At 38.3% G+C, this 15270-nt stretch overlaps 1 protein-coding gene across 2 annotated transcripts in view; it reads left to right on the forward strand.

Annotated features, from left to right (window-relative positions):
• LOC139695238 (tyrosyl-DNA phosphodiesterase 2-like) overlaps positions 1-13217 on the forward strand; it is a 17471-nt gene extending 4254 nt beyond the window's left edge. For both annotated transcript variants that reach the window (XM_071593922.1, XM_071593923.1), the window contains exons 5-7: positions 7274-7444; positions 10478-10671; positions 12782-13217. In XM_071593922.1, coding sequence (XP_071450023.1) covers positions 7274-7444; positions 10478-10671; positions 12782-13016 — 600 coding nt within the window. In that variant the 3' untranslated portion in view covers positions 13017-13217. The remainder of the gene's footprint in view (positions 1-7273; positions 7445-10477; positions 10672-12781) is intronic.
• The last annotated feature ends 2053 nt before the right edge of the window (positions 13218-15270 follow it).

A 15270-nucleotide genomic window follows, 5' to 3' on the forward strand; every position in this document is an offset into this window, starting at 1 on the left:
TATACACACACACACATATACATACTATATATATAGTATTATTAGGTAATCTACCGGTTGAGGTAGGTTTTTGGATAGACGTCATTACTAATTAAATAAATAATTTGTGGCCCCTAGCAAAACACAACATCCTACTCTACATCAGGTCCCTCTTCAGCTCTGAGTACTTTCTTCCTCCCGTCATCCTGTCCAACATCCCTATCCTGTTCCTTCCCTTTCCTCGTTTGCCTAACATTCTCTCCTCAATTACAGTCTTCAACATCCCGCTACCTGTCAATACCCCCTTTAGCCACTTTTCCTGCCTCCATAGGATTACTCCCAGCAAACCCCTCTCTTCCCCCACCATGCCAAGTACTTCCTCGTTTGTTTTCTTCTCTGTCCATTTCACCTTCTCCATTCTTCTCCACACCCACATTTCAAAAGCCTCCAGTCTACGTCTATCCTCCTGCTTCAATGACCATGTTTCCGCACCGTACATAGCTACGCTCCATATCAAAGTTTTTACGAGTCTTTTCTTAACATCCTTGCTCAACATCCCCGTCATAAACTCCCTCCTTGTGAAAACCTCTTTGCCTAGCGCAATACTTCTCCTCACGTCCCAACTACTTTGACCGTGTTGGTCCAAAACACTACCGAGATACGTAAACTGTTCTACCTGCTCTAGTTTTTGCCCTCCTATTTTAATGTTTAGCTTATCCTTTTTCTTTCTATAAAATCGCATAACCTTTGTTTTATTAATATTGATTCTCATCCCATACCTGTCGCACTGAATTTCCAATTCACTAAGCAATGCTTGCAGCTCCTTGGCTGATGGACAAACTAAAGCTTGGTCATCAGCAAACCTAACTGATTTTACGAATTCCCCGGCCACTTTCATTCCTACCTCCAGTTTTTCCCATGCCTCTTTAATCATTTCCTCTGCATACAGGTTGAACAGCAACGGTGATAATGGGCAACCCTGCCTTACCCCTCTTCCTAATACTGCCTAACCGGACTCCCCGTTCCCCACTCCGACCTGAGCAGTCTGAGACATGTACAGATTGTGGATTAGCCTCCTTTCCCTCCAATCTATTCCTACTTTCTGTAGAATACTCATTAGTTTTTCCAAATTCACTCTATCAAACGCTTTTTCAAAATCTACGAAACAGGCAAATACCTCCTGGTTGTGTTCTAAATTCCTCTCGATTAATAAGCTCATTACTGCAATGGCATCACGCGTACCTCTCCCCTTCCTAAACCCAAACTGACCATCCCCTAAGTAATCATTTGCCCTACTCTCTATCCTTTTGTTTATGATCCTGAGAACAACTTTAGCTGTGTGGGATATCAAACTTATCGTCCTGTAGTCCTCACATGATGTAGCCTGTACCTTTTTCGGAATAGGAACTAAAACTGATCTCACAAAGTCTTCCGGCCAGATCCCTTCCTCATAAATACTACGGATCAGCCCATATAGCCTCTTCCTCCCACATTTTCCTAAGCCTTTTAAAAGTTCCGCGGGAATATTATCCACCCCCACAGCCTTATTTAGTTTCATCTCCCTTAATGCCCTTTCTATCTCATTGTCTAGTATGCCTGGACCTAAGCTATCTTCCTCTACGTCATGTTCCTTTTCTATGTCTAACTTAGTTGGTCTAAGCTTTTTACTATAGAGTTCTTCTATATATTCCTTCCATCTCTCTTGGATCTTTCCTGCATCAACTATTACCTTACCTGCCTTATCTCTAACTGCTATAGTTGATCTCCCTTTCTTACTTCCCGATAAAGATTTAACTTTGCTGAACAGCGCACCGATTTCACCCTTCCTCTGCAGACTTTCCATATCCTCGCTTTGCGTCTTCCACCATGCTTCTTTTTCTTTATTTGTTGCCCGCCTCAATTTATTGTTCAATTCTTTGTACTTCGTTTTGCCTAATTCTGTATTAACATTCTTCCATTTTCGCCGCTCATCCATCTTTGTAATCATCTCATCCGTGATCCATGGCTTCCTAGTCTTTTTAGCGTTAACAGTTCCAATAGTGTCTTTTGCGGCTTTAGACAACCCTTTCTTGATACTTTCCCATTTTTCTTTGATAGTACTTAGCTCTTAACCATCCTCCATGATTTCCTCTACCGCCTGTTTGTATTCCTTCCTTTTCAAACCATTTAATGCTTCTACATTCCATTTTCTGACTCGCCACCCCTGCCTTATCTTTTTGAAACGGCCGCTACATTTCATAACAACTAAATTGTGGTCAAGAGTCCACATCCGCTTTAAAAAAAAAAAAAAAAAATATATATATATATATATATATATATATATATATATATATATATATATATATATATATATATATATATATATGTATGTATATGTATGTATATATATGTATGTATATATATGTATATATATATGTATATATGTATATAAATATGTATATATATATATATGTGTATATATATATATATAAATAAGAGGGTCATCCGGAAAGTAGTACCCGTTCGTGAAATAAAGACACAAAAGTAAATATTAACAAACATAAAAAATTTTATTTGAAAGAGGATACTTTAAACTACTTCTCAACATAATCTCCAAGCAAATTAAGGCATTTGTCATAACGTGTGACAAGTTTCTGTATTCCTGCTGCATAGTCCTTCGCCGCCAGCTCATTGAGATACGCGAGGGGAAACATCACTTTGCCTTTTTACATTGCCTTTGCTTCATTACATTGGGAAAATGCTCACAGATGTCATCAATTGTGACGCGCCGATCGTTCCTCACGAATTCGTCAACTGAGCTCACCAGTTGGTCTGTAATGACAGACGGTCTCCCCGAACGCTCATCGTCGTGTGTGTTCCCCCTCCCCTTGTTGAAGTTGAAGTCACGAATTGTGATCGTTCCTCACGAATTCGTCAACTGAGCTCACCAGTTGGTCTGTAATGACAGACGGTCTCCCCGAACGCTCATCGTCGTGTGTGTTCCCCCTCCCCATGTTGAAGTTGCGACACCACCGCCGAACAGACGACTCGTCCATTACATTGTCTCCATACACCTCCTTTAATTGGCGATGAATATCACATGGGCGAACGTTTCTTGCATTGAGGAATTTAATCACTGCCCTCACTTCACAACTGGCGGCGTTCTCAATTTTTTTAAACATTGTAAACAATCACAGAAACAACACAGGCAATGCTAGCGTCACGCAACTTGGCTCAGAGAAGGCAGACAAGCCACTGAAGCTATCTGACCTCGTCCAGCGGCTACTCGCGTCGTCAGCACTTCATGCGGCACGAACGGGTACTACTTTCCGGATGACCCTCGTATATGTATATATATATATATGTATATATATATATGTATATATATATATGTTTTTTTTTCTAATATCGTGTTGACTTAGTTGAACCAGCATATGAATCCACAGTGATGAAAAACCAAACTACTCGGACTAAATTTTTTTGTATTATCTCACAGAATGATGAGGATTGACACACAAAATATTAGAAATTTATAATCCAAGATCTATTAAAACAGGTAGATAAAATGAATAAAACCAAAGCATTTACGAGATAAAATACTGATAAGTTAAGAGTGGCAGAAGAGATTCACAAAGTAGTGCATGCAAAGTTTCCAAATCATCATGGATGAACTATGGTTTATTGATCAAGTATTTATGAAACTACTCTGGCAAGAACCAAAATAGATTCTTAAATGCTTACTGTTATAGATACTTTTTCCAGATTTTCTTATTCCATTCCAAATCAAAAAAATTTGGTGCGTTCACCAATGGTTCCAAATGCCATAAAATAAGAATTAGCCCTTCATCACACTATGCAAAACCTCTTGCACACTGACCAAGGCCTTGAGTGTTCAAACATGCTTCAGGTAACTGTTGAATTAGTACAACATCAAAATTTATTATACAGGGAGTAAGGAAAAGACCACTATGATCAAAATGTAAAATCGCTCACCAAATCAGAGAATGAAAGTGCAGTTTGAAAACTTAGGTGACAGAAATTGAGCAGATTTGTTACCAGTAAGAATGGGATAGTTGGTACCATTTTCCAATACTCGGTCCAGGGTTGTTTCTTCTCTATCATTCTCAAAACTCTATACCAACAATACATTTATTTTCTCTGCATTTCTTAATCATTTCATACTTGCTGACAGAATGCCCACTCGGCTATAACAGCCCCTATATTAACATTTTTTTGAAAGGTAATGTAGCGGTTTTTAGGCAGCTTTTGGATGGACACAACTATAAAATAAATATTTTGTTTCTCCTTAAAAAAATGCAACCCTACATTCTTCGTCTCTCTATACTTCTTTCCCCCCCTTCATCCTGCCGAACACCCTATCCTATTCCTGCCCTTTCCTCATTTGCCTAGCATTCTCCTCACTATCAGAGTCTCTAACATCCCAATGCTGATCATTATGCTTTTCATTCATTTTTCCTGCCTCCTTATGTTATCTCCCAACAATCCACTCTCCATCCCCACCACACCCACATTAAAAAAAGCTCCAATCTACGTCTATCATCCTGATTCAGTGACCATGTTTCCACGCAGTACATAACTGCGATCCATATTAAAGTTTTCATGAGCCTTTTCTTAACATCCTTTCTCAATGTCCCTGTCATCAATTCCTTCCTCCTTGTGAAAACTTCTTTGCCTAGTGTAGTTCCTCTCCATACGTCCCTACTGCTTTGAACATTTTGCTCCAAAACACTTTGGAGACATAAACTGTTCCACCTGCTGTAGTTCTTGCCCTCCCATTTTGTTGTCAAGCTTAGCCTTTCTCTTTCTAGAAAACGGCATAATCTTTGTTTTATTTGTATTGATTCTCACCTCATATCTATCACATTGAATTTCCAATTCACTCAGCAACGCTTCCAACCCCTTGGCTGGCTGACAAACTGAAGCTTGGTCATCAGCAAACCTAACTGATTTTACAAATTCCCCGCCGACTTTCATTCCTATCTCCAGTTCTTAAATACCTCTTTAATCATTTCCTGTGCATATACGTTGAACAGCCCGAGTGATAATGGCCAATCCTGCTTTACACCTATTCTTAACACTGCCCATCCAGATTCTCCGTCCCCTACTCGCACCTTAGCAGTCTGAGGCATGTACAGGTTGTGGATTAACCTCCTATCCCCCAATCTATTTCTATTTTAAGCAATATAATGATTAGTTTTCCCAATTCACTCTATCAAAAGCCTTTTCGACATATATTAAACAGGCAATTATGTCCTGATTATATTCTATATTCCTCTCGATCAGTAATCTCATCGCTCGTGCCTCTCCCCTTTCTAAACCCAAACTGATCATTCCCTAAGTAATCATTTGCTCTGCTCTCCATCCTTTTGTTGAAGATCCTGAGAATCACTTTAGCTGCTTGGGAAATCAGACTAATTGTTCTCTAGTCTTCACAATATGAGACCTTTAACTTTTTTGGGAAGAGGAGCTAACACTGATCTCGCAAACTCTTCCGGCCAAATTCCTTCCTCACAGATGCTACGAATCAGTCCATATAGACTTCCACATTTTCTAAATCCTTTTAATAGTTCTGCTGGAATGTGGTTTACCCCCACGGCTTTATTTGATTGATCTCCCTTTATGTATAAATATATGCTTGGAATAAAGAAATAATTCCAGATTTAAAACTATTTGAAGTATATGATTGAAAAACAAATTTAGTCTGAATGAAAACTTATTTATCACTTTAAATAAAGGGTAAAAAGTCAACATATTCCTTCAAAAACTGAAAAACAGTGTTTCACTAAGAACTCACTGGAACAAGAAAATTCGGTTAAGATAAAATAATACCAGGATATCATTTACTTGAAGAATGTTTGGTAGTCTCTCCATATTAGAGACTTATAATGGCACTAAATTCTAGTTTTGCTAAAAAAATTGCCTATTGGCCTTGATGTTATTGCATTGATAATGCTTGAGAGGGAGACCTTGAATAATGCTAGAAGAATACATATGTGGGTCATCAGATATGCCCTTTGGAAAAAATAGAAAAACATGTATTGGTATATTTTTTTATAGCTCAATACACTTCCCAGCATTTCTCCAGCTTTTTAAGCCTAATCTAAAAAGTTGGATTTTGCAAATTCTTTAAAATATGCATCACTCCAGTAATCTTTACTCTCCTTCCTTATCATCTCATGTAGCCCTAAAGTGTCTTATAATTCTTCTCTCCATGCCTAGCTTGATTTTTTCCAGTTTTTCTGTCTATAACCTTATCCTACCATAACTAGTCCCTAATTTCATGATGGTATTCCTCTTCCATCTTCTTTTCTGTTCCATCTGTGCTAGGGTGTTAATTGATGATGACCAGATACTTGCTTTACACACACTATCTATTCTTAAAGTGTTCACCCCCTTTCCCCTGACAGCAAGATGGCTCTATGGGCTGCCACATATATCCACCAAGAGTGAAGGGATTATTCCCTCAGGGGTGAGATCCCTGAAGCAAACACTCTGCATCCACAAGCAATGATATCATCTGCCACCATACATATAGGGGAAGGCTTCGCTAGCATGTTTGGGGACTAGGTCCTCCTGCACCTTAACAGTTAAATGACTCTGCACTTATTGTCCAGTCTACTAGGCTGCAGAGTTGTCACATTGTTGTGGAAGCAGGCTTGCCTATGGGGTTGGCCTGGCAATGGTAAAATTTTTTGTAAGTAGCTGAACATGGAATTGAAAGAATATATATTGTGTGCACTTGGAGAGTCTATAGTTCTAAATATCAGTTCATTCATTGTGCTTCTGATTTGTATTTTAGGGTAGGGTATTGAAAACATAATTTTTGGCCTGGAAAACTTGGAAAAGTCAGGGAATTTTTGAGGGTAGCGATAAGTAGCAACACTGAATTAATGTGAGTGAATTTCATGAGCAGGGTCAGGGTTAGTATGCTTCGAGATCTACCCTCACTTCTGAGAACTCAACCTTTTGTGTGATAGTTGTGATTTTTTGGAATACTTAAGGGGCCAGCGGAAGACATTGTGTAGTAGGTTGATAGTAACATTGGATACAATATGTTGAAGGAAATGCTTCTTGTACCTTAAATCTTAATGCCACTGGGTGGAATAAATGCTTGATAGAAAAATTTCATGCGTCATTTGTGATGCAGTCTATATAGTTTCCTTGTTGAATGTAATTCCCTATGAGCATTAAAATATGGAAATGTTATGATGACCTCTTTCTTATCGAGATGACATCCAGTGTTGTTCATGTGCAGATCACCTGTCAATGTCAATATTTCTCCCCCTGCTCAAAGGCTTGTATCGGGGACACCAAGTTGGCACTCATCAACTCTCACCTGGAGAGCACCAAGGAGCACATGGCGGAGCGTGTAAAGCAATTCCGCAGTGGCCTCAAGTGTCTGACGACTACTTCACCACAGCGAACAGGGATCTTTGCTGGGGACTTCAACCTCAGGGATAAGGAGGTGAGTGTGCCATTCACTGTAGTTACCACTTACAGATGAGGCCATTTAGAGTTTTGAGTCTACTATGGCTCTTTGCTTGATTTGCCAAGAAGTTTTCCTATATTGCCGGGGTAATTTAGTAAATTACTTATGTAAATTTTCAAATATATTGGTATCATTCAGACATTTGTCATCCACACTTGGCCTAATGATTTCAATAAATTTCTACTAATATTGGTTTTATTTGCAGAATAATGAGAATAGCAATGGAGGTAGATTAATTCAGCCTTGCGCAACAGTTTAATCCCCTCTGCGCATTTTACATCACTTAAAAAGCATTTATAAGCAGATAGGCAAGTAGCTAAGGAGAAATGAGCTTATAGAGTGTAGGAGATAGAACACTAGTCCTATTTCATATCCATTTAATAAATAATTGATACCATTTATTGAAATATCTTCTCTTTGGGATCCAAATTTTTGCTGCCGGTCAATGCATGCACTTCCTCTTGATCTAAGTTAGTCAGCCTCTTGATCTAAGTTAGTCAGTCAGTAGATAATTTGAAATATCAATTTTTCTTCAAAATTCAAAAACAAGACGTCTTGCCAATATGCTCAATTTTTGCCTTGATTAGAAACTTGATGCACATTACTGATACTGAGCACCTTGTCCAGCATCTGACCTCAGCTGACAAAATCAGTTGCAAATGACAGACTCCAGGAAAACTTTGAGCTTAGGGAAGAGATGGAAATCAGATGGAGTCAAATCAGGCGAATAAAGCGGGTATGGCAAGAATTCATATCTTGGTTTGCATATTTTTGCCATGACAACACGTCAGGGTGTGTATTGTGTTGGCAAAAGATGACTTTCTTCCTTGCCAAACCTGGCCTTTTTTGTGTATCTTTTGCTGTAGTTGGTCCAAGAGGTTAGCGCAGTATATTCCAGTACTTGATTGACCAGTGGGAAGATAATCTATCAGCAGAATCACTTTTGTATCCCAGTAAACTAAAGCCATCACCTTTCCAGTCGACCGTATTACCTTATTGCCGTTGTTTTTTTTTGATGGTGGTGAATAAACATGTTTCCACTGCTTTGACTTCAGTTTTGTCTCTGGGGTATAGTAATGGGCCTAAGTTTTATCTGTGGTCAAAAACCGGCATAGAAAATCTTGTTGATTGCTCATAAAATGGGTCAAACATGGATTGGAAATTTCCTTTCTGATGCGTTTTTGATCCTGCATCAAGAGTCACAAGTCCCATTTAGCAGATATTTTTCTCCTATCCAATTCCACTGCTAAAAGTTGTATGCCACATCTCTACAGCTTCAGTGATTTCTCACATTTTCAGTAGGTGATCCTCCATGACCATTTTATGCACTTTTGTAATAATATCCAGGGTAGTGGCACATTTTAGCTGACCACTACCATCATCATCTGTCAGCTGTTCCATTCAAACTTAAACTCATTTGTCCACTTGGCAACAATTGAATATGAAGGAGCAGAGTCCCCCAAAGTTGTTCGAAAAGTCGGCGAGAATCACCTTTGCTTTCATACCTTTCTTTACAAAGTATTTATCTTTGCTGGAATCCCAATATTTTCCATCTTCACAAATTACTACATGGGAATTACAACAGTGGTGTATACACCACAGATCTCTTCCCAGAACACCGATGCGTTATGTATTTACTCATAAAGGATTACTCAGTATTATGCAGGAAACTTGTTTCACCTGCGCTGACATCTAGTGTTTGTCCTGAGAACCTTAATGAATACCCTGCTACATTTCATCCAGTGGTGTTCCAGTGTCATTATCCTTTCTCTTTAGTGTCTGAAAGTGCTGCAAAGCACTCTTCTACAACCGACTATTCTACACTTCTTCATTGGGCAAAAAATATTGACCAGCAAGTAAAATTTGAGTTTTTGAAACAGGTGGAAGTCCAAGCAAGCCAAATCCAGGGAATAGAGTGGATGTTCCAGCATTTTGTAGTGCAATAATATCCCTCAATTTTCCCTTTGCCAAGACACTTTAGTGGGTAGGTGCATTGTCCAGATGGAAACATTGTTTTTTCCTCTGTGAGCCAGGTCTGCTTTCATGAGTTCTGCATCCAGTTTCATTGGAAGGTTAGAATAGTTCTCCCCAGTTATTATTTTACCTTTTTCAAGATAGCTGACCGACAAAATTCCTTTCACATCTCAAAACATCGATGCTATGACCTCTCCAGCCGATGGCACCGTCTTCGCCTGCTTCAAAGCTGAAGAGCTAGCCTTTATACACTGGATGAATTGTTGTTTCCATTCTGGTGTGTGATGGCCAATCCATTTTTCATCTTTGGTCAGATATAGATACAGAAAATCACGTTTTATCGCAAAGTGTGCCATTCATTGTTTGGGAAGTGTCATCTGAATGGGTTTTTTATCCATAGTGAGCACGAGTAGCCCCTATCTTGTACAAAGTTTTGTCATGTGCAATCCCTCATGCAAAATGTAACCCTTGTATTCTTTTGATGACCCTACAATATTAGCAAATATAGTGGAGGCAAAAATGGTGAAATCAATCTACAAGGTGATGGCCATGGTTTTTTGAGATGCACTTCGAATTAAATACAATAATTACTTGCAAAAATTGCAAATTATAAATTGAGAGTATTAGGCATCATTATTGCACCGGTTGAGCTAATAAATCAAGAAAAAAAAATCCTCATTTGGTGAAGAAGAAAATTATCCTCCATCAAGGCTATTCATGCAAATTCAAGGTCATCATCAGTACCGATGACCTTTTGAGGAACTTCAATCCTGCTCTTTGGACGACTAAAAGAAGTCAGAGAAATGCTACGAAAGATGGTTCAAGCTATTATGAGATTATGTTGAAAAATAGAAAAATCCACCCCAAATAATTTTCTTTTTTATATTTTCCCGAGGACTTATTGAATGAACAATGTATTAAGGAAATGATGAAGTGCAACCTGTTCTTCATCATCATTATTTACTCCTTTGTAGACTGATGACAGAAAGGAGGATCACCCACCAGATACCATACGCTTGATTCAATTGTTTTCAGGTTGACATGGCTGGAGGTCTGCCGTCTGGGGTTGAAGACATATGGGAGGCTTGTGGTTCAAGGCCAGAGGTGCGCTACACTTGGGACACAAAGCGCAATGGGAATGCGCAGCAACTCATTGCAGGAGCAGGCTACAAAGGCTTCTGGCCACGAATGCGCTTTGATCGAGCTTACATCAAGTACTCACTGATGAGGTATGCTCGTAAAATTTTACTCTAAAGTATATTAATAATATTTGCCTCCTCTTTCTTATCCATCAAGTATTGTCTGCTTAAATGCAGGTCCCTGATGCAACTCTCTCTCTTTCCTCCTTTACCTCCTCCTGGTTGACCTTTCCCTCTAGCACATTACATTTAGCAAACATTCTCTCCACAGTGTATGCACAAGAATATTTAAAAAAGTCACAGAGGTGCACTCGAAGTTATTTTCAGTTGGTAATATCTCTTCAAGATACACACAAAGTGTCAACCAGATCTTTCAATTCATTTTTCTGTATTTGGAGTTCATTTGAATTGACCATGTTAAGTGATTTCCAAAAATAAATGAATAAAAATTTCAAGAGTTGGTCAAGCAGTATTCCATGAAAGGAGACTAGAGAGAATTATGGTAAACATTATGGCGACCTGTGGATTAAAAAAGAGTGGTTTATAAGTGTATAGTTTCATCATTATCAGTGTGGCCACGTGACCACAAGTATTGCTGGACATTCTGGATGCCTTGCCCTTGGAGGTCACTACTCCTCAAGGCATAACATCCATAATTTAGTGAAGGATGAAAGAAGAGTAAAGGTGGGTGAGAGTGTTAATGCTGCTAAGGTACCTATCACAAATGGATAATTATAATTTTGCATCAACATGAGGACGTGAGGAAGATATCCACAAGATGGGTGCCCCTTGACTGATTGCTCTTATTAGACCTAAAATAATATCTTGTGAAATGTTCAAAGGCCAGAGTGCTTCTTTGTCAGTAGAATCTGCAGGATTTGTAGTATCATTTCATCACTGTGGACAAAACATGGATATTCCACTCCATGCTTGAAACCAAGGAATGACCCTAGCAATGGGTTTGTAGGCAGTAGTGAGTCTTCACCAAAGAAAGTGATGACTTTCTCAATTAGGAAATTTTTGGGATTCACTAGGAATAATTTTTATTGACTATTTGGATTAGGGTCAAAATATTACTGGTGCATTCTCATTATTTATTCATTTAGCCGAAATCAGCCTTTACATCAGGCTAATAGCAGTGAAAACAATGGAGACGATTACAAACTCCGAAACCCTAGGTGGAGGAAAACCCACCCAAGCAGGAATTAACCCACGACCCTTAGATTGGCAGACAAGGACGTTACCCTGCCACCACCAAGGCCAGCCATTACTAGACTGTTTAAAAACTAAGCTGCCAGAAAAATGTCCATGATTGGTTCATCAGAAACCTTTTCCAGTACGGCAATGCACCGGCTTATAGTAAAGCAGTTTTGGCCACAAAATTGATGCAGTTGCCTACTAATTCCTCATCCCTTTTATTCTTCAGAGTTGACTTCCTCCTCTCAAATATGAAGAAATGACTGGCAAGAAAGAGATTTAATTCAAATGAGGAAGTGATTGCAGAAACTAATACCTATTTTACAGATTAATAAAAATCACATTATTGGGAAGGAATCAATAAACTGAAGTAACATATGAAATGCACAAGCCTGAAAGAATACCATTGGAAAATAAAATTGCTTAATCTTGAAAAACTAAGAATGTTTCACACGTCCACAGACTTTGAAAATGACCCTCATACAAACAATTTCTTCTTCTTGCCTTCAGTGGTGTTAAACAGCTTCCTTACTTCCACCACCCATCTCAATACATATTCATTTCTTATGCTGTCTTCTGACTATTTGATGTTAAACAATCTGTTCCATATCAACTTTTATAAGTTCTGAATTAATTTTTCCCTTTCCGCTGCTGTACAATGCCCAACCCGGCATAAAAATACTCCAAAGAAAAACACATAATTGTCTTAGTTCCAGCTCCATTGTGCAGCTTGTTATTATTATTTGGCAGTCTACCATTTTAAGGTATGTTTTGGATGGGCACAAGACTTGGCACTCTTGTATTTTACATCAAACATCCTTACTCAATATCCCTGTCATAATTTCCTTCCTTCTTGTGAAAGCTTCATTGCGTAATGCGATTCTACTTATTTTGTCCCTACTACTTGGATAATTTTCATCCTGAAAACTTCCTAAATGGGTAATAAGCTATCCTGGTCTAGAACTTTGCATTTCATGCAGTTCCTATCATATTTTTTCACCAGGGATGTTGTTCCTCAACACTTTGGCCTCGTGGGATTGCAGAAGATTTCAGGGACACAAAGCTTCCCGAGCGACCACTGGGGCATTAGGGTATGGTTTGACAACCGCAGGAGCCAGGCCAGTTCCAGTGATACCACAGTTGACAGCAAAGACCAGTGCAGTGAAGTTAGTGCTGGACCATGCAAGAAGAAGGCACGCGTTAAAGTGGAAGAGATTGACTTTGATGCTGTTGACTAGAGGGAGTGGGTTTCCTGTGAGAGGCATTATTTTTGAAAATGGTGTGTGCTCACTGTGCCCTTGTCTTAATTCATGATGTTGTGCAAATCTGGAGCAGTGGAGAGGGATTTTTTCATTTAACTTATTTGAAAGTCCTCTTCCAAGTTTTTCCATTTATTTCTCTCCTGAAATAACAAGTGATAATGAGCAAAGTAATGAGTTTTTGTTATTCTCATTTATATTTTTGTAATAAATTGACATTGTAGTCAAATTATGTTATCCATTGCCCGTATATATGTAGCTTCCCTTTGAATTTTCATTATATTTACCACGGAAAAATTCTACCAAAAATGGGAACTTTTTGAAGCAAACCATCCAATACTGAGATGCTGAAATGGAAAAAATACCCTACAAGCTGCCAAGATAGCATGTGTAACGGTGTTAGATCACTGCCCAATAAAGGGTAACTAAGTGGACAGTGTAATAGTAATTGCACAATATAAGATGGAAATTGTCTTTAGTTTCTTTACTGAATGTATATTTATGAATAAGAAAGCAATTATCAGTAAACTGTAATGTAACATGATTATGAAATGCACTGCAAGTTAAAATTTACATTTAATTTTTTTACATTATCCTCAAGATTAATAAATATGCTGTCCATTCATTGCAATCAGACATAAGTAATGTTAAATTTGTGATCACAGTTGAAAACTTTCCAGGATGTTCATCAGGATATGGCCAATAACTTATTGCATTTATGAAAATTACGTAAAAACCATATAGAAATGCACATTAAAATTCATGTCACTTCAAAGGATCGTGGTAGAGCATAGGGCTACTGACCTGATGGCCCGGGTTCAATACCCAGGCAAGTCCCTACGGGCATCCTCAGCGTCATTCAAGCTATGTGATTTTTTGGTACCATAATGCGTAGGTTATGAATTGGAGGATTGTTTTGAGTTAAGGTTTGAATGAGAAGGCCACATTTCAAAGCATCAGGCTGAATGCTGCACCATGGTAATGCATGATCACATATTGCAAATGTTGTTGTTGAGTATCTCATGAAAATCATTATGAAGTGTGTTCCTCATACTCTCCGTAATCCAAACCTAGCCCCATATGGCTTCTTCCTTTTCCCCAATGTGAAGGACCTTCACCTTTGTGGAAAGCACTTTTCATCATCAGAATTTTTTTTTTAAAAATTTTCATTTCATTAAAAAAGTCATTTCTCTGGATGAGGCCACAATGAAGGCAGCTCAGTTGCTTTTGAAAAACCAGTCGAAAAATTCCTTCCAGCAAGTATATAAAGATTAGAAATAAGGTGGGACAAGTGCATTGAATTAAATTGGGACTATTATTCAAAGGGCTATTAAAATATGGAGGATGGGTAAGATGTTAAAAATTATGATCATCCTTTTTGAGCAAACCGTTATTATTATAAGGTCATGGCAAAAGAAAACACTAGGCTTTTCCACTGAGGAGAGTTTTTATTATGACCTATGTTTTGTTACAGTGTAACATCTTCAGGTGTATGCTGTAAGAAAACCTAGATTGTATTAAAACTATTTTATGAGGAAAAGCCAAGTGCCTTCTTACACCATGAAGAATTTCCACCATGGTATGCCTGAAACTTTTATTTGCTTTAGTTTTATCAGAATCTTATTTCCTGGATTTTATTATTAATTCTGGTGGTATATCATCAATCCCTGGTGCCTTATGTTGTCTTTAAGACCTTTACTAAAGAATTAATTTCAGACTTAAGGAGATGTTCTTCATTCTCATCAACTGTATTCTTCTCTTCCAGTATTCCTGGAAGATTTTATTTTCATTTGTAAAAATTCTCCAATTACTCTTTCCATCTTTTTGCTTTGTCTTCAATAAAAATATCATCATTTTATACCCAGTTGATATTTGCTCAGTATTTGTTGAAATGGTGTCTCAACAATCCTGCAAGCTGCTTCAACTTTACCCTGAACATAGTGATGTTTTAAGTTCTGGCAAAGGGTCCATTCTTATAAAATCCTTCTCCTGATTTAATTTCTCTGGCATATATGTACAAGGGTGGTCTGAAAAGTTTCCGACCTCAAACAATTTCAGAAAAAATGTCTTGTATCATTGTTAGTTTGGAAACTTTCCAGACCACCCTCGTACTTCCATGGGATTTTCACTTTCTCCTCTCTTCTGTTAGGTCGTCTGAATTCACATCTGTGATGCATGATTTCCTTTTCAGGAGCTTCCTTGGTAGTGTCCAATAATCCAGTCCGCATTTAAT

The sequence above is a fragment of the Hetaerina americana genome, unplaced genomic scaffold (genome assembly GCF_022747635.1).
Source record: "Hetaerina americana unplaced genomic scaffold, ioHetAmer1.1.p SCAF_6, whole genome shotgun sequence".
Classification (NCBI taxonomy): domain Eukaryota; kingdom Metazoa; phylum Arthropoda; class Insecta; order Odonata; family Calopterygidae; genus Hetaerina; species Hetaerina americana.